Source organism: Podarcis muralis, chromosome 4 (genome assembly GCF_964188315.1).
Source record: "Podarcis muralis chromosome 4, rPodMur119.hap1.1, whole genome shotgun sequence".
NCBI classification, from domain to species: domain Eukaryota; kingdom Metazoa; phylum Chordata; class Lepidosauria; order Squamata; family Lacertidae; genus Podarcis; species Podarcis muralis.
Window position 1 is genome coordinate 97,466,263 of NC_135658.1, and position 19,827 is coordinate 97,486,089.

The following is a 19,827-nucleotide window of genomic DNA, read 5'->3' on the forward strand; positions in this document are numbered from 1 at the left end:
GCCAATCAGTTTCATTGGGTGACCCTAACCTCTAGCCTTGTGAGAGAGGCGGGAAACTCTAGCCTTGGGGTGGGAATTGCAAGTTGATTTCATTTGCAGAATAAGGAAGACGGTGAATGATAAGTACCACAGTGTAGAAATTATTGAGCGACCATCTTGAGCATTTACAAGAATAGCTTCCTTTAATGATAAACCGCCTCTTGATTGAAATATTGTTAAGGCAGCAGTTAAGTTAAAAACTTCACTACTATGAAACAAAACTTGATAATAAAACCCAGCAAAAGTTAACTATGCCAGAGCAGTTAAACTAGGCTTCCTCAACCTCTGCCCTCCAGATGTTTTGAGACTACAATTCCCATCATCCCTGACCACTGGTCCTGCTAGCTAGGGATCATGGGAGTTGTAGGCCAAAAACATCTGGAGGGCCGGGGTTGAGGAAGCCTGAGTTAAACTAAAGCCCTATTCAGTATTCTTTGCTCCTGTGTTGACAGAAGTTCCACCTACAGCTTCCCAAAAAAATGTTTTTAATGTGAACGCCTATAGCAAGGGAGCATGCGCCTTCATATTCATGCATGGAGACTTCCTGGAATCTGAAACCCTGGCTTTGCTTTTAGCAAATGAATGGCCAATGGGACCTTTCGATTTGCTTTGGGACTGCAGTACACAAAAAAAGGGTCACTACTCCTCTGTGGCCCAGCCACAATCCAAATTGTTTATAGCAACAACATCAAGAAGTCAGTGACAAATTTTGCACTCCTGATGTTGCATCTAGTTTGACCTGGTTTCCTTAAAGGTAAAGGGAACCCTGACCATTAGGTCCAGTCGTGGACCACTCTGGGGTTGTGGCGCTCATCTCGCTTTATTGGCCAAGGGAGCTGGCATACAGCTTCCGGGTCATGTGGCCAGCATGACTAAACCGCTTCTGGCGAAACAGAGCAGCACACGGAAACGCCGTTTACATTCCCGCCGGAGCGGTACCTATTTATCTACTTGCACTTTGACATGCTTTCGAACTGCTAGGTGGGCAGGAGCAGGGACCGAGCAACGGGAGCTCACCCTGTTGCGGGGATTCAAACCGCCGACCTTCTGATCGGCAAGCCCTAGGCTCAGTGGTTTAACCCACAGCGCCACCCGTGTCCCTACCCACGTTTCCTTACGTTGCACTAAAAGCTAAAATGTAGCATGTAGAAAAACTTAATGCAACGACACCCTGCAAATTTTAAAAGGCAACATGAGATAAGTGCATTTTTTTCAGTTTTGCACTTTGTATATCTGTGAGTCAGTTTGGTAGGGCTACATTTGCGTTGTCTTCTGTAGGCAACATTGATGACAAAGCTTGCCTTTTTGTCTCAGCAGAATGCCTCCAACACCACAGTTCCAGAGAACGCAGCTAGTGGTGGCAGATTCAAACTTGACATTCTGAAAAACAAGGCCAAGAAATCTTTGACCAGCTCTCTAGAAAACATTTTCTCAAGGGTAAGTTGCTCAGGAGTGAGGACTCCTGGGATGTAATAGTCCATAAGATCATTGTAACATTTCGGATATTTGATTAGATTCTTCCTTGACAAATTCTACCTTTTTGGGCCTATTCTTTTTCGCATCTCTTTCTTGAAAACTGAAATTTGTGTTGAATTGTACAGATCACCAGTAATTCATTAAGTTGTCTTTGCAACAACTACTACAGAAATAAGAATTTCAGTATGGCAAATGGTGGTCTGTTGGGAGTGCTGTTATTTTGCCTGTTGTGAATGTATTGTGCCCTACAGGAATATGCTTCTCTATTTATTTATATCACGAAATTTATACATTACTTGGTAGGGTGTTTTTTTAAAAAAAGTGGTTTTTTAAAAACCAGATTTTTTTTTACAATACATTAAAACTTGCAAGAAGTTTAAATGCTAAAACAGATTAAAATTCACACCAGCTTTTCTAAGCATCTGGGTAGACTTGACTAAACTTCCAAGTTATAAAAAGGTTGATAAAATAATTAGCTTCGCACAAGTTAATACCAATTAAAACTTGGTTTAAAATCATGTGATCTGCAGAGCTCCGGAGCCAACTTTCTGAGCTGACGCCATCTTAACCGGAAGTCACTAGAGATTTGACTTGACTAAACAAGAATGTTTTTAGTGGATTCAGAAAAGAGTTCAGTGAAGCTGCCTGCTTGATATCAATAGGCAGGGAGTTCAAAAGTGTAGGTGCTGCCACACTAAAGGATTGGGTTCTAACAAATGTGGAATGGGTGTTATGGGGCACTTGTAGCAGTGCTAATTCTGCACATCGAAGCGATCGAGTAGGGCACATAAGGGGTAAGGCAATCTCATAGGTACACTGGTCCAAAGTTGCTAATGGATTTAAATGCTAACTTTAAATACTAACTGGGCCTTGAACTTGGCCTGGTAGCCAATTGAACATGGGTATTCTATGCAAAGGGACGCGGGTGGCGCTGTGGTCTAAACCACAGAGCCTAGGGAAAGTCGTCAGTTCGAATCCCCGCCACGGGGTGAGTGCCCGTTGTTCAGTCCCAGCTCCTGCCCACCTAGCATTTCAAAAGCACATCAAGTACAAGTAGATAAATAGGTACCACTCCGGCAGGAAGGTAAATGGTGTTTCCGTGCGCTGCTCTGGTTTGCCAGAAGCGGCTTAGTTATGCTGGCCACATGACCCGGAAAAACTGTCTGCAGGCAAACGCCAGCTCCCTTGGCCTATAGAGCGAGATGAGCACACAACCCCAGAGTCGTCCGCGACTGGACCTAACACCTTTACCTTTACCTTTATTCTATGCAAACAAGGGCTCACTCCTGTCCGCAGTCATCACCATGCTCTAATTAATTGAATTATACAGAGGCAGCGCTCTGCTTTAACTGCATCTTCTGGATCAAGCACAAGGAAGTCCCTCATAGAGCACGTATTGAGTGTGTCATTTAACATCTGCATGTTTGATATTATTATCAAATAGGTATAAAGAATTTTTAGGAGGTTTAGTGGCATAAGTTGTATAATGCATGGCTTGAAGCTGCATATTTTAACATGAGTAGCTTGGACGGTAAATCACTTTGTATGTAGGTCGGATTTGAAAGTTAAAATTAACTCGGCACAGTGCCTTCTGGAATTCCGTTGCTGATGGGTCACATAGTCTTAGAGGCTTGCATCCAGATTCCCTCTCTTGCTTACTTAATTAGGCACCTTGGGAGAAGACAGCATGGCATCGAAAGCAACAAACATGAGGAAACCTCAAGAGTAAAAATGGGGGTGAATTTTGATTGGCGAAGGACAGTCTCACTCAAACTAGAACTTTTGATTGATTGATGGCAAGCATATATGTTGCAGTTCAGTAAATATAACATGGAATCCAAACCAAAAGGCAAGGTTGACCCTGAATTTTAGAATTTTACTCCTGAACTGGTATCTTCCCCAATATAATATTGGAAACTTTGTCTGCCCAGGACACTAGATTTGTTGTTTAATAAGCAATATATGGCCCTGGGCAGCAACTAGGTTTGCAGAAGTGCCATTTTGTGAAGAGATTAAAAGTGGTAGAAGATGAACAACAGACAAAGCTACCATGCAACGAGACACCCAAAATGTATTTAGTTTCGAAAATAAACAAAAGTTGAGGCTTCCACAGCAAGCTCATATCTCAAGTGCTGAGATATGAGAGGGAAGGGGTTGTCTGGCAAAAATTGTTTCCAGTTGACTGAATAAATACAACCTATTAAACTCCAGGTTTCGTAAGTATAGCATATTTCTCTTGTCTTCAAAGCATGCCATACTCTGTTTAGGGTAGCTTATGAACAGTCAGCACATTTTTTTGAACATTGAAAGGAAATCTTGATGCTTTCCTGAAGCAAAATCCTGAGCCTCTTGAGGAATTTCATTTATATCTCCTCCTGTTTTGCTGCCAGATAAATATTTGCTTCACTTAAAAAGAGTTCTGTTCAACAGGCCTTAGTAGGTATAGCACCAACACTCAGTTACCTTGCAAGGTTAATGACAAATGGAGGTGTCATCGTTAAGGGTCACTTCTGATACGTCTAACCATCAAACTCAACTTTGGGATGAAAGCACAATGGCATCCAAGTTCGCACACATGGCTGTGGAGGGTGGGATTTGCATGTGTCCCAGACGTTCCTACCATTCCTACCCAGATGTTTCTGATTGCCTACTGAAGTTCACGCAGCCCTCTGTACTAAGCCCCATGGCTTGGATCCTGTGCTTCACTCCCATTCACAGAAGGGCTTTTGAGGCAACAGGATCCCACCGGCAAAAAGAGAGAAGGCAGTATCATTAATTACTCTTCCTGCACCATCTATGCTGTTCTGGGTGTAGTGTTAGAAACTCAGATCTATTAACTAGGCACCTAATACAGTGGTGCCCCGCAAGACGAAATTAATTCGTTCCGCAATTTTTGTCGTCTAGCGAATTTTTCGTCTTGCGAAGCACGAAATCCCATAGGAATGCATTGAAAATCAATTAATGCGTTCCTATGGTCAAAAAAAGTCCAAACAAAGCCAAATTTGGTACAACAACAGTTTATTAACTGCTCTTTAAAGTCACACATACTGTAAAGAGCAGTTCAAAAATTGAAGGGAAAATAAATTAACTTTATAAACATGACAGAAAAACATTAAAAATCAACAAAGTGTACAGTACATTTTCTAAGACTCTGGGGGACCACTCGAAGAAGGCTCCTCTTCCACTCTTTGCTTCTTGGTCAAGAACCTGTCCATAGTCTGCTGCTTTATCCGCCTTTTCAGCAGCTCCCTGAAAGACGACATGACCCTCGTATCATAAAAGTTCCCAGCGTCATGTGCCACGTGCTTCTCATGGTGGTGTAGATCTGCAAAAGTCTGCACCTCCTTCCACTTCTGGCAAATGTCCCTCAGTCTTTCGGAGGACAGCCGTTCCTCAGTTGCTTCCTCCTCTTCCAGTGAGGCCTGCTCCTGCGCAGCCTCTGCCTGCAGTTCGACCAGCTCCACGGTGGTCAGCTCGTCGTCGTGCCCCTCCACCAGCTCGCAGACGTCCTCCTCCGTGACCTCCAGGCCCATGGTCCTCCCCAAGGCAACAATGTCCTGCACCACTGTTGACTCTGGTGCATCAGAGTCACTTGGTGCCACACAGTCCGGCCACAGGCTGCGCCAAGCGCAATTCAAATTTCTCTGGCTGATCCCTTTCCAGGCCGTGTTGACCATCTTCAAGCAGGTGACGATGTCGAAGTGGTCCTTCCAGAATTCCCGCAGGGTGATGGTGGTGCAGTCAGTCACCTCGAAGCATCGCCTGAAAAGCTCCTTGGTGTAGAGTTTTTTGAAATTGGCGATGACCTGCTGATCCATCGGCTGGAGCAGTGGCGTGGTGTTAGGCGGCAGAAACATGATGTTGATGAAGCTGAACTCCTCCAACAAGTCCACCTCAAGGCCTTTAGGATGGGCAGGAGCATTGTCCATCAGAAGCAAAGCCTTCAGCGGCAGGTCGTTGTCCAGCAGGTACTGCTTGACAGCAGGGCCAAAAGCAAGATTGACCCAGTCCACAAACAGCACACGTGTGACCCAAGCCTTGCTGTTGGATCGCCACATGACACTCAGCCGCTCCTTGTCGATCTTGTGTCTCTTGAAGGCCCGTGGGTTCTCCGAGTGGTACACCAGCAGGGGCTTGATCTTCAGGTCGCCGCTTGCGTTGGCACAGAAGAGCAGGGTCAGGCGGTCCTTCATGGGCTTGTGGCCAGGCAGCCTGGACTCCTCCTGAGTGATGAAAGTCCTTTTGGGCATCCTCTTCCAAAACAGCCCGGTCTCGTCGCAGTTGAAGACCTGCTGCGGAACGTAGCCCTCCGTCTTCACAAGCTCCAGGAACTCCGCTGCAAAGTCTTCAGCCGCAGGAACATCAGAACTGGCAGCCTCTCCATGCCTGACCACGCTGTGGATGCCAGATCTTGTCTTGAACCGGTCAAACCAACCTCTGCTAGCCTTGAAGACTTCTGGCTCGGCTGAGGTTCCTGGCTGTTCCCGGATGAGGTCAGCGTGCAAGGCCTTGGCCTTCTCACAAATGACGGCCTCAGACACTGTGTCCCCTGCACGCTGCTTCTCTTCTATCCAGATGAGCAGCAACTTCTCGACCTCCTCCAGGACAGCTGGGCGGTTCTTCACGATCCTGGTGACTCCCTTGGCTGCATCAGTCGCCAGGATCTTCTCCCTCATCTTCAGGATGGTCCCGATGGTCGATGGGTTCCTGCCGTACTCCCTGGCGATGTCCGTCACACGCATTCCGCCGTCGTGCTTCCAGATGATCTCCTTCTTCATTTCCAGCGTCACCTTCTCCTTCTTCCTATCGCCGGCCACCGCAGCAGCAGTCTTCTTGGGTCCCATGGCAGCACAGCTCCTACCTTCGTAAACTCAGAAACAGAAAAAAAAATCAGTGATGTGCTTCAAACCCAAAAAATACAAAAGCAGCCAGCCACCCACCACACAGAAATTAAAACCCAGAACCAAGGCCTTTAATCCCAAGCACCCCAACCCCAAATCCAAAATCCAAAAACCCCCAAAAAAGTTTTAAAAGTTTAGCTTACCAAATGGATGAAAGAGAAGTTCTGGAAAAGCTTCAACAATCAACCACCGAAGTCCTCAGAAACCTCAAATGGCTGCAAAATAAGTTTAGGAAAAGCTTCAAAAATCACCAATGTCTTCAAAAACCTCAACTGCTCCCACAGACACGCACCAACCCACCCACAACACAGAAATTGCAAACTCCTCCCCAACTGCTCCCCCAGCCCCTCCCCAACTGCTGCAAACCCCTCCCCAACTGCTTCCCCACCCAGACAAAAAAAAAATTTCAAAAAATAACAACATGGCCAGCACTCAGAAATTCAAACTCAGAAAAATTTTTCAAAAATAAACAACCATGCCTAGTGGTCACAGAAAATCATAAAAATTCCAAAAAAAAACCCCACATGGTCCCAGATTTCTGCAGAAACCTCCCCAACAGTTCCCCTAGCCAGCCAGCACTCAGAAATTCAAACTCAGAAAAAAAATTTTGAAAAAAACAACAACCATGCCTAGTGGTCACAGAAAATCACAAAAAATCCCAAAAAAGCCCCACAAGCTCCCAGATTTCTGCAGAAACCTCCCCAACTGTTCCCCCAGCCAGCCAGCACTAGAAATTCAAACTCAGAAAAAAATTTCAAAAAAAAACAACCTGGCCCAATGGTCACAGAAAATCACAAAAAAACCCCAAAAGCCCCACAAGCTCCCAGATTCCTGCAGAAACCTCCCCAACTGTTCCCCCAGCCAGCCAGCACTAGAAATTCAAACTCAGAAAAAAATTTCAAAAAAAAACAACCTGGCCCAATGGTCACAGAAAAGCACAAAAAATCCCAAAAAAGCCCCACAAGCTCCCAGATTCCTGCAGAAACCTCCCCAACTGTTCCCCCAGCCAGCCAGCACTCAGAAATTCAAACTCAGAAAAATTTTCAAAAAAAAAACAACCTGGCCCAATGGTCACAGAAAATCACAAAAAAACCCAAAAAGCCCCACAAGCTCCCAGATTTCTGCAGAAACCTCCCCAACTGTTCCCCCAGCCAGCCAGCACTAGAAATTCAAACTCAGAAAAAAATTTCAAAAAAAAACAACCTGGCCCAATGGTCACAGAAAATCACAAAAAATCCCAAAAAAGCCCCACAAGCCCCCAGATTCCTGCAGAAACCTCCCCAACTGTTCCCCCAGCCAACCAGCACTCAGAAATTCAAACTCAGAAAATTTTTCAAAAATAAACAACCATGCCTAGTGGTCACAGAAAATCATAAAAATTCCCCAAAAAACCCCACATGGTCCCAGATTTCTGCAGAAACCTCCCCAACTGTTCCCCCAGCCAGCCAGCACTCAGAAATTCAAACTCAGAAAAATTTTCAAAAAAAAACAACCTGGCCCAGTGGTCACAGAAAATCATAAAAATTCCCAAAACCCCCCCACAAGCTCCCAGATTATCGCAAACCCCTTCCCAACACCAAGTCCTTGAATCCCAAACACCCCAACCCAAAATCCAAAACCCCCCAAAAAAGTTTTAAAAGTTTAACTTACCAAATGGATGAAAGAGAAGTTCTGGAAAAGTTCTGGAAAAGTTTTGGAAAATCTTCAAAAGTGAGCAAAGTCTGAGAAAAGGCTACCAAACCACGTGCTAACAGTTGCTCCTCGAAGTCAAGTCGCAACTGCAGCTGCTCAAGCTAAGCACCCTTGGTTTTAACGGTTTTTACACAAAGGAAACAAAGTCGCGAGACGTTTTCGTTTTGCGAAGCAAGCCCATAGGGGAATTCGTCTTGCGAGGCAAATCGCGGACGAAAAAACCTTTCGTCTAGCGAGTTTTTTGTCTTGCGAGGCATTCGTCTTGCGGGGCACTACTGTAATAATAATAATAATAATAATAATAATAATAATAATAATAATTTATTTATACGCCGCCCATCTGGCTAGGTTTCCCCAGCCACTCTGGGCAGCTTCCAACAAATATTAAAATTCAGTGGTCTGTTAAACATTAAAAGCTTCCCTATACAGGGCTGCCTTCAGGTGTCTTCTAAAAGTCTGGTAGTTGTTTTTCTCTTTGACATCTGGTGGTAGGGCGTTCCACATGGTGGGTGCCACTACCGAGAAGGCCCTCTGCCTGGTTCCCTGTAACTTGGCTTCTTGCAGCGAGGGAACCGCCAGAAGGCCCTCGTCGCTGGACCTCAGTGCCCGGGCAGAACAACGATGGTGGAGACGCTCCTTCAGGTATACTGGGCTGAGGCCGTTTAGGGCTTTAAAGGTCAGCACCAACACTTTGAATTGTGCTCAGAAACGTACTGGGAGCCAATGTAGGTCTTTCAAGACCGGTGTTATGTGGTCCCGGCGGCTGCTCCCAGTCACCAGTCCAGCTGCCGCATTCTGGATTAGTTGTAGTTTCCGGGTCACCTTCAAAGGTAGCCCCACATAAAGCGCATTGCAGTAGTTCAAGTGAGCGATAACTAGAGCATGCACCACTCTGGGGAGACAGTCCGCAGGCAGGTAGGGTCTCAGCCTGCGTACCAGATGGAACTGATAAACAGCTGCCCTGGACACAGAATTAACCTGCGCCTCCATGGACAGCTGTGAGTCCAAAATGACTCCCAGGCTGCACACCTGGTCCTTCAGGGGCACAGTTACCCCATTCAGGACCAGGGAGTCCTCCACACCTCCTTAAGCCAGGGTTGCAGTTGCCAAAATGGAATGTCTGCTTGCCATTCGGGGGCAAAGCAGCTCTGAAGTCTTAGCTTTCGAATGATGGGCTTGATTGTGATTAATTCTCATTTAAAGATCTGGGAAGTGCAGATTACAACCTTGAGTTCTGAGAACTTAAAGAAGAAAAGTCACTTGATCCAGGGACAGTCTATATATATATTCTCCAACCTCTTTTTCTTAACATTTTGGTTCCCGAGATTCATTCCGATTGTACAGATAAAATATAACTCATGGAATTCTATAAGATTGAATATTTGTGTGTGAAAACAGTCCATATCCAATGATCCCCAAGTGTGCCTGGCGCCTAGCTAATTTCGGACACTGTCTGGATGGCTCCCTAACCCTGTGACATAGAATTTCAGGGGTTTAGTGACAGGAAAGGGGGAGTCAATGAAAATTGCCTTCCTATCTGTTCTCTAGTGGGAGAATCCCATGAACAGATTTCTGCTTATGGGATCAGAGGATTTGAGACTGTATCCTTTTTTGACACATGAATGCACTAGAGCACGTGTAAGTTGCACAGGATTTCAGTTTTCAAGTAAGTGTGCCAATTTGGGGTTGGTTCACAGCACGTTCCAACTTGGATTTCTTTATCAAGGATATTTCTTCAGCATGGAATTAAATGGCTTGCCTTTCAGCACTTGACAGCTATATTGGTACAGATAGTGCTAGAAGCACATTCAAGCACCACAGCACATTCAAGCACTCTGTCCTATCCTTGCCAGCTTCTCCAAGGGAACTACAAAATGGGAAAGTTCCCAAATTCAGAGGGGTCCACAGGCTGCTTCTGGCTTCTGCAGGCTGAGCCGTTAACGCTCCAGGCGAAATCCTTTTGTGAATTGTTTTCCTGGCTTTGCTCCCTTGTAGCCGAAAGTAAGCTGCTGTTTGTGAATCGCAGAGAGTGGGGAATGGGATCTTAACAGGTGGGATGCTTTGTTGTTATTCCGTAGGGAGCTAACCGAATGCGCGGCCGGTTGGGGAGCATGGACAGCTTTGAAAGGTGCAACAACCTCACTTCTGACAAAGTAAGTAATGGGCTTTGTGTGCGTGGGGGTGGGGAATAAAGTGCAAAATTATGCTGGATATAGGAGTTTATTTGGGTTTTCCTTAAAAAAAAAAACTTGTAAGAAGCTCACTTTCTGGTAAAATAGCTGATTATGGTTTGCTGACTATTTACTTTTACAGGCAAAACAAAACAATAAGTAGCCTAATAGTGCTTGAAAACTGCCCCTTACCTTTTAAGCTTATGGCTGGTTAGAGTCACTGCCTGGCAGCCCAGCAGGGAAGAAGGTGTAAATTGGAAGAGTTAGACATTCGATGGCTTGGGGGAAAAACAAGGAGCAGTGATGCAGGGCAGATATTTTATTTCTTGGTGGAAAAACATTCCGTTTCATAAATTCATTAGTCAAAAACAATGGGTGCCAACTGCAAATACATATTAGGAAAGGCTGAGTTTTTAAGCTTTGTTTAGTAAACACAAGTAAAACAGAAGTCTGAATCGGGTCATTCTCTAGGGCGCAGAGGTGGGGAACTGGCCCACCTTCCATGGGGCAAAAATATTTGGGCTTGAAATGCAAAGCCGGTGGAGAGAGGGCTCCATTTGGCCCCTGGGCCTCAGGTTCCACACCACTAGTGTAAGAGGATCTTTAGTTAGCTGAGTTGGTTAGAGCGTGGTGCTGATAACGCCACGGTTGTGGGTTCAAGCCCTGTATGGGCCGGCCTCATATTCCTACGTTGCTGGGCGTTAGATTAGATGACTCTCAAGATCCTTTCCGGGACGCGGGTGGCGCTGTGGGTAAAAGCCTCAGCGTCTAGGGCTTGCCGATCGAAAGGTCGGCGGTTCGAATCCCCGCGGCGGGGTGCGCTCCCGTTGCTCGGTCCCAGCGCCTGCCAACCTAGCAGTTCGAAAGCACCCCCGGGTGCAAGTAGATAAATAGGGACCGCTTACCGGCGGGAAGGTAAACGGCGTTTCCGTGTGCTGCGCTGGCTCGCCAGAGCAGCGATGTCACGCTGGCCACGTGACCCGGAAGTGTCTCCGGACAGCGCTGGCCCCCGGCCTCTTGAGTGAGATGGGCGCACAACCCCAGAGTCTGTCAAGACTGGCCCATACAGGCAGGGGTACCTTTACCTTTACCTTTAAGATCCTTTCCATCGATTCTAAAATCCTACTTGCTTTTATGAGTGTAAACAGAATAACTCATTGCCAATTGGAATGAAAACTACTTAGGGGAAGTAAGCATGTAAAGCAGAAAAAACCCAGAAAGCCCTTGTTTATCCCAGTTGATACATGTCTCTTAAACAATGACATTTTAAATCTGTCATCCTTTGCCGTTAGCCTGCCTGTGCAGCATGTGTAAACAGCTCGTCGTACACTTTCCATTTATTTCCTGTTTTACATAGCAATTCCACACACACACACATTATTATTATTTCTCCTCCGAGAGATGTGGAAACAGAGCGGTTCTTTTGACTTCTAATTTTCCTGTTGCTCTTAATGCAGCTTTTTATTAGCAGATCCCTCTTCCAGGAAAGAGCTCTGACAGGACAGGAAATCTGTACACGATAGGCCGAGAAAAGAAGCCAGTTGTGATTGGAACCCGGGCTTGAAAATGTAGTAGCAGTGCCAGTAAAGTATTCGGATTCTTTTTGCGGTATTGTTCGCGAGAGGTCATGGCAATTCCAGGGGCAAAGGATGTTTGGCATAGTTTCTAATTAGCATACAATGGGTTTGCTTTCGTGTTTTTTTCGCCCAGGAGGAGGAGGCTCAGTTTCATCTCCTCTCTTGTTAGCTTGCAGGGATTACTCTGACATCCACTGCGTAGTTATAGGGTGTAAAAGGGGCGATCTTATACTGTGGCTGACTTCTTCCAGGAATGCTCTTCTGGGGAATCTCCTTCCACGACGCCCCCCGCTTCTCCCGTATCCTCGGCTTGGCAGCCCTTCCCCGAAGAGGATTCCGATTCTCCGCAGTTCAGGAGACGAGCTCATACCTTTAGCCACCCACCGTCCAGTGCCAAAAAGAGGATTACTTTCCAAGACGGAAGGTCTCAAAGTGTCAAGTCTCCTCTCCTGAGACAGAACTCTGTGGAGCATGGCAGGTGAGTTTTGAGCCAAGCTGTTGCATAGGAATCTTGTAGGCTCATCTGGATATCTTTTATTTCCCCATTATTATTTTTTGATGGAACAAGGGTAAGAATCTTGGAATAGTTGCCTGGGTTTTTCATTCTATCTCAGGCAACCGGAGAGTAACAGTTTACAGCATATATCTTCAGTATATTTTACTCAACAGTAAGTTCCAGTGAGTTTAGTGAGACTTCTTCCTGTGTAGGGCTTTGCATCCTACAAATAGAGATTGAGTTGTTGTTGTTGTTGTTGTTGTTGTTAATAAAAACACTTGCATTCGACGGCTGTAAAATATCTGAAGCAGTTAGATGCTTGTAATGATGATGGGCGACATTTTATAAATCAGAAAGCAGCTATAGCCAGCCAATACAAATATGGGTATATAACGAGCCGCTCTTTGGACGTGGCTCACTCTTCTGCGCAAACCTCTTGAAATGAACGGAAGATGCACAAAAGCGATTGGACCCACTGATTCCTGGACTTTATTTATGTAAATCTTTAAGGCTTTAGTGCTTTGTATAAAGTAACAGTTTTGTTTAAAAGAAGATCTGCCTTGTTATTTCTAGAGTGCTTCAAGTCTTGTGCTTTGTTGCAGTACAGATCCCTTTCTCTTTCCACCATTCAGGAATTTACAATACAATGGTTTTATTTCAGACTAACATTTTTAGGGTGCTTTTCTTTCCCAAAATAATTCTCAAAGCAGCGTAGAAAAATATACTTTTAATTATCTTGGGAAAAAATATTATTATGTAAGAAGAAGCAAACATTGAACAATGAGGATTTTAAGCAATGCAAAAGCAAAATCAGCAACAGAACTGTTCTGGCACCTCTCAGCCAGGAGAGGGGAGCAGAGACATAGCTCACCTAATCTCAGAAGGACATAGACTAAGTGTAGCCTTTTGATACTGGAAGAAGAGGAATTCCCAACAACTGCGCTTCTAAAAATGGTGGAACAAAGGGAGGATAAAAGGTGGTTCTTTAACTTCATTCCCAACCTGTTTAGGGCGTTATAATTTATTACCAGCACTTTTGGATCAGGCTTCAAAAGAAGCTGGAAGTATCAAATAATTTCTGAGTGACACATTCGCAAAAAAGGCGCCCCCTTCCATTCTCTCTGGCCACTGCCTTCTTCAATGGCTGAAGCTTTTGAGCACTTGGCCAAAGCAGTCAACGCACAGTGCATTGCTGCCATTGAACATGGATGTGGCCAAGGCATGTAAGACAACAGCCAGAGCCTCAGTACACTTTGACTAGCAGGCAGTGTCGCCATCCAGATATTGAATAATTCCTATGCAACAGCTGCAATGTTTAAGATGTGGTCCAGTACTTGGAAGTAAGTCTCATTGGACATGTAAAGGATTGCACCTTAAGTGTCCTTAAATGCCTTCAAAACTAGAAACACAATAAGTTCAGTTAATTTAGGTGGTTTTGTTCGTAATCCTAAGCAGAACTTCCCCTTGAAACTGCAGAACACCTTACCTTCATAGAACAATGTGCAGAGGTGAATTGTGGTCTTCATGAACCTGCATTGCAGACAGTGGCTATGCAATTTGAAGGAATCACAATACACTATTGTTCTGACACCCACTCTGCCAGGCCTGCTGAGGAGATACATGGTGGTGCCATTTTAACTCTTAGGAGGGCAGGATGAAGGCTTGGATTCCAAATGCAGTGGTACCTCGGGTTAAGTACTTAATTTGTTCCGGAGGTCCGTTCTTAACCTGAAACTGTTCTTAACCTGAAGCATCACTTTAGCTAATGGGGCCTGCTGCTGCCACCGCACCGCCGGAGCACGATTTATGTTCTTATCCTGAAGCAAAGTTCTTAACCTGAAGCACTATTTCTGGGTTAGCAGAGTCTGTAACCTGAAGCGTATGTAACCCGAGGTACCACTGTACTCCCATAACCCCCCCTGAACCATGTAGCCTTAATACCAAGTCACTTTTTAAATTAATTGAGATGAGAAGATTCATGCAAAGAATGAGCTGGGTTCAGGACACCTCTAGCTGAGATTTCCCCCCTAACATCTAGGGTAGAGAAAGCAAGCATTTTCCAAGTGTTTAATGTACCAAGCCTTATTTTACTGTATTTCTCTCTTGAAATGACTGAGACGGTCATTTATTTCTAATTGTACAGTCAGCCCCACAGCCAGACCAGTTGTAACAGCAGCCCTTGCAGTTGAGATCCTTTCTTATAGAGATAGGTAATCCATTTTTCCCAGTTAGTGCTAATGCCTCTGGTGATCACCATTGCCAAGTTGAGCTTCCCTTCATCCAGTGTTTGTGACCGGATCCACAATGGATTGCAGTGTGATTGAAGCTACTCAAGTTGTTCCATCCCTAAAAGACTGGTGTCAATCTTGCCCTGTTAAGCAGGTTGCTGCAGCTCTGTGTAGTAACCGCTTTCCAAACTTTCCAGTGAATTGTCCCTAGTAGTAAGTCTGCTTGCCAGCAGGAGTATCTGTTGCTAATCCTCCCTTCTGTGTCCATGGTTAGTTGACACCTCTCAACACCCTCTTCTGGCAGTTTGTAGCTTGTCAGCAAAGTGACCTTGTCTTTTGCTGATAAATTTCATGTTAGGTTGCTCCCCCCACCCCCAGACACTAATCATTACGATGCTGCGGTGAAACAGGAAACTTGAACAATAATTGTGTTAGACTTGCTGACAACATTTCTTTGCCCATTGCTGCAGAGCTGTTGTCTTTGCTCGCTCAGCAGGTTTGCTAGTCAAAACAGCAACTCTTCAACAGTTTGATCATAAGTTGCTTTTGTGTACGTGTGTAGACTCAAAAACGATCACCCCAGAAATATTTGGTGGCGGAGGTTTGTAATGATTCACCTTCTAACAGCCTGAAATAATTCTGAGGATACTTAAGTTTTTCCACCAACTCTAGAACACGTTTATTTTGATCGACTCCATCATTTTGGAATCTATCACTGTAAAATAACTGCATGCTTTGTATCTCTCTCCCCTTCGCTCCCCAGTAGCATCTTTCTGCCCAATCCAAATAATATTCTGGTGAAATGTTGTTGTTTTCCTTTTGAAAGCAAGCCTGTACCTGAAAACAGGGTGGCAGTGTAGCACTTTGCAGGTACATTGCAGAAGGGGAAGTCAATATGAGTTGATAGAAGCCTGATCTTAAGTAAACTAGTAACTGTGAATCTATTACCATATTGGCCCGAATATAAGCTGAACCCGAATATAAGCCACACCTTTAAAATTGGGGGGGGGGGGAGAGAAATAAAAGACAATACCCGAATATAAGCCACTCCCTTAAAATTCTGCAGACACTCACACCCGTAAACGACAAATGTAGAAGAAAATCTGTAGCACCGTAAATGCAAATAAAAAATCAATACTGCACTGTACAATACGGGGAAAGCGACAAATGACATTAGAATTAATTGCACAACAGTCTCAAACTCACAAATCAGCAATAAAACTTTTTTTGTGTTCCGTTTTCCCATATGTCTGTTTCAGCAGCAATATGGTAAAAGCCGGTTTTTGTAAGGTTGTGAATTTTAAGCCACACTTTAACTTTTCACAGTTGGGATGGGGGAGTGTGGCTTATATTCAGGCCAATACGGTAAGTTTGAATAAGAGCAAATAAAAAACGGACAGTTGTCCTAGGAACATAGGGAGCCCCTCTATGCTGCCTTAGCCTAGAGATGCTGATTGTTAGACCTGCGACCTTTTGCATGCAAGTCAGGTGACCTCAAACTGAGCAACTTTCCCTTTCCTGTTTTGTGTTAATAGTTGAGATGCTGTAGGCTGAAGTACTGGCTAAGCAGTTGCCACCACAAATGGCAGACCTGCATCCAGCAGCTCCCATATGCCCCCTTGTAACACGTAGCAGAACTTCCTTCTTGTCCGAATTTTCTAAGGTCAGGCAATGGGTAAATTCTAGGCGACATTATAGAAGGAGAAGGATGAGTTAAGGCGTGGTGCTGGTGTTCTTTATCAGGATTCTGTCTTCAGTGCCGCCTAACCTTCCTGTTGGAATTACTGCTGCGTGGTTTTTCTTAGTTCCCAGTATATCACAAGACTTGCAACTTCTTAAGTTTTAATGAAACCTGAACCTTTATGGCCTAGTACAGAGGTAAGGTAAAGGTAAAGGGACCCCTGGCCGTTAGGCTCAGTCGCAGTTGTGGTGCTCATCTCGCTTTACTGGCCGAGGGAGCCGGCATACAGCTTCAGGGTCGTGTGGCTGCCATGACTAAGCCACTTCTGGCGAACCAGAGCAGCGCACAGAAACGCCGTTTACCTTCCCACTGGAGCAGTACCCATTTATCTACTTGCACTTTGACATGCTTTCAAACTGCTAGGTTGGCAGGAGCAGGGACCGAACAATGGGAGCTCACCCCGTCGCGGGGATTCGAACCACCGACCTTCTGATCGGCAAATCCTAGGCTCTGTGGTTTAACCCACAGCGCCACCCGCATCCCTACAGTGGTACCTTGGGTACAGTACTTAATTCGTTCCAGAGGTCCGTTCTTAACCTGAAACTGTTCTTAACCTGAAGCACCACTTTAGCTAATGGGGCCTCCTGCTGCTGCCGCACCACCGGAGCACGATTTCTGTTCTCATCCTGAAGCAAAGTTCTTAACCCGAGGTACTATTTTTGGGTTAGCGGAGTCTGTAACCTGAAGCGTCTGTAACCTGAAGTGTCTGTAACCCGAGGTACCACTGTATATCCCTGAAAGGGGGAGGAGGGGGTAGTTTACCTTGACTAGATGTGCAGGTTGAGGGAATGTGCTGCCAAGTACATGACTCAGTTTTTCGGTTTCTCTAAATGCCCCCCAACTCAACTTCAGCAAAATTTCGTGGTGCATTAAACTTAAAGCGCACCAAATTTTCACACTGTTACTGTAATAATGGCAATTACAATTCAGGTCTTGACTGAACCTCTTACATGGTGAGTATGGAGTGTGGGAACGCTTTAAAATGTTGTACTGAAACTCATTTGCAACGCTTTTTCTTATCGCCTGCTGTCAGGCTGACAATTGCCCGACGCGCTCGCAGTGAGAGTGAATCATCTGCGCCGTCGAGTCTCCCTTCTTCCTTCTCTGCCCCATCTTTCCTGAAAAGCTTTTACCAGAGCTCAGGAAAACCATCTCCTCAGTCTGAAAATGAGCTCCCCCAGAGGTGAGAACACTGGTTTCTGCCTGGCCTGCAATTTTGCACTTTCTATGCAGCCGGCTTGCGATAAGGAATTTTTGCCACTCGCTTCTAAGTGAGATACTTCACTTGTTTCGTGAAAACCTGTGAACAGAGCGTTCTTTGGAAATGCCTGCTGAGGGTTACAGCACAGAGATCTTGCATAACTAATACACTGTTTTCTAACTAATGCCAAAATAATGTAAAAAAAAAGAAGGGGAAAAAAAGATCAACATTGCCAAACCCAGTAAGTGAAAAATCATGAGGTTTCTAAATATACTGATGTTTTTCCCCAAATGGAATGTTTTTTTTTAAAAAAAACCCTGCATAAATCTGTATATGACTTTAAATTATTCCTCTGGACAATCTCTGCATGTCTCCCTAGGGTAGTCTAGTACAAGACTTGGATGTGGAAACACTTTTATTCCTCGAATAAAACGGATTTTCTGTCGTCCTCAACATCCCATAGAAATTGGAACAATCTTGTTCTACCACACAGAATGGTTGTAAAGTTCGTTTGAGGAGATGATAACGAGCTGGGCAATTTACACTACACACTTTGAAGTGTCTCAGATTTTTAAAAATAAACGACCTTTATTGCTGAGATAACAATGCAAAGAAAATAACCCAGGCACTTTAAAAAAAGGAGAGAGAAAAATGGCAATGTTGATGATATTAGTTGGTATTATACTAATTAGCTGCTTAATCGTGTGCTGTATGGCAGGGGCAATGTGAAGGCTGCCCGTGTGTGACTAACATTGGCATGCTTTTGTTGTTTTAAATGCTTTAAATGAGGAATATAATTTGCACTGGGCTGCTAGTGCCTGCTATCAGGGAGGCTTGTTACAGGCTGTGTGAACTGACCTCCCTTTGGCCAACCTGGATATTTGCATTTTGAAGGCACCCAGTCACTGGTACCATTCAACTGCTGCAGCTATGTTTAGATTCCAGTACACAATGACATACTATACAGCAAGTGTGAATTTCCCTCCACTTTCTGAGCATGGCGATGAAGGTTTTGTGAAGCCCCAGCGCATGAGGAAAGCATCAAAAAGTAACAGTGGTACATCTCTTTGGTGATGCACTTGAATGGCTTCAGAATTGTGATTTCACCACTTTTGCTGCTCGCAAAAGTGTAGGCAGTCTGCGGACCCTGATATGGAGGATATTGTGCTTCAGCCTACTTGTAATGTCTCTGTTTGGATTTTATTTTCACTGAACCAAAGCAATGTTCTACTTAACTGGAGGTCTACAGGCCCAGCAGAGTGTCTACTGGCCCCAGCCTGTGGCCTTCTGTCTCAGGTACCGTTCTTTGCCAAACTGGCTTGTGAGTATGCAAGAAACTTTGGACCTGGACCCCAAGAGTCGAGGATGCTGGTGGTGCACACTGATTCACACGGAATTAATTGGCTTAGCAGGATTTTCAGCGAAGAACAGCGATAACCGTAGTTGAGAAATATCACGGGGATGTGTCTTTCTTTCCTGCTAAACCCAAATGTCACCCTGCAGACCATCTTATTAGAGTGACAATGTTTGTCTGAGGCAACCAAAAATTATTATTTAACCATATTATAACTTAAAATGTGATTAAATCTGGAGTACATCTAGCCAGCATCTCTTTCACGCCAAGGTCATTTGCTTCCAAACTCCCATCTCAAGATTTTTCAGCTGTGGTGACTTCAATAACAAACTGTTGCTCATATCTCTTTATTTTGCAAGTTTAAAGCCGCAACGAGCTTTGAAAACAATAAGTGGGTGTTAGCATTCTGCTTGATACAGATTTTAATAGGAGCAGCAGTGCTGTTTCTGATTTTAAGCAGTTAAAGCAGTGTCAATGGCTGAAGGAGGCAGCAGAACTATTAAAACTACCTTTCTCATGGAAGTGCTTAAATGCCACAGGCAAAAGAAAAGCATTCTTTCCTGTGTGAGGAATGCCTCTTATAAGATAACACATATCGTGCATGTGTCTTTCTTTAAAATTTACTGTAGGCAACTATATGCAGATTTAATTGATCAACTGTATCTCCTAAATTAGTGGACTAAGGCTTCTTTAATCTGGCTATAGCCCTACTTTTAAAGGGTTCTCTTTTTATCTGTGTTATCTTATAACTATCAGCTAAAATCTGCCTACCTGGCGGAGGAAACCTTTTACCATTCTCATCCTGATCTTGGCCCCTTTTATTAAATATTTCTGTGGGGAGGAACATCTTGGCCTCACGAGACTCTTACTCTAGGGTCATGGGTTCGAGTGCCACGTTGAGCAAAAGATTCCTGCATTGCAGGGGGTTGGACTAGATCAGTGTTTCCCAAC

General features: G+C 44.7%; 1 protein-coding gene across 6 annotated transcripts in view; it reads left to right on the forward strand.

Annotated features, from left to right (window-relative positions):
- TBC1D4 (TBC1 domain family member 4) overlaps positions 1 to 19,827 on the forward strand; it is a 102,612-nt gene that overhangs the window by 57,926 nt on the left and 24,859 nt on the right. For 3 of the 6 annotated variants that reach the window (XR_013392694.1, XM_077927771.1, XM_077927768.1), the window contains exons 8-11: positions 1,354 to 1,476; positions 10,187 to 10,261; positions 12,108 to 12,334; positions 17,355 to 17,504. Coding sequence is in view for 5 of the 6 variants with exons in the window: in XM_077927771.1 (XP_077783897.1) it covers positions 1,354 to 1,476; positions 10,187 to 10,261; positions 12,108 to 12,334; positions 17,355 to 17,504 (575 nt within the window). In the remaining variant the exon portion in view is untranslated. The remainder of the gene's footprint in view (positions 1 to 1,353; positions 1,477 to 10,186; positions 10,262 to 12,107; positions 12,335 to 17,354; positions 17,505 to 19,827) is intronic. The other 3 variants (XM_028728368.2, XM_077927769.1, XM_077927770.1) reach the window with 3 other exon arrangements.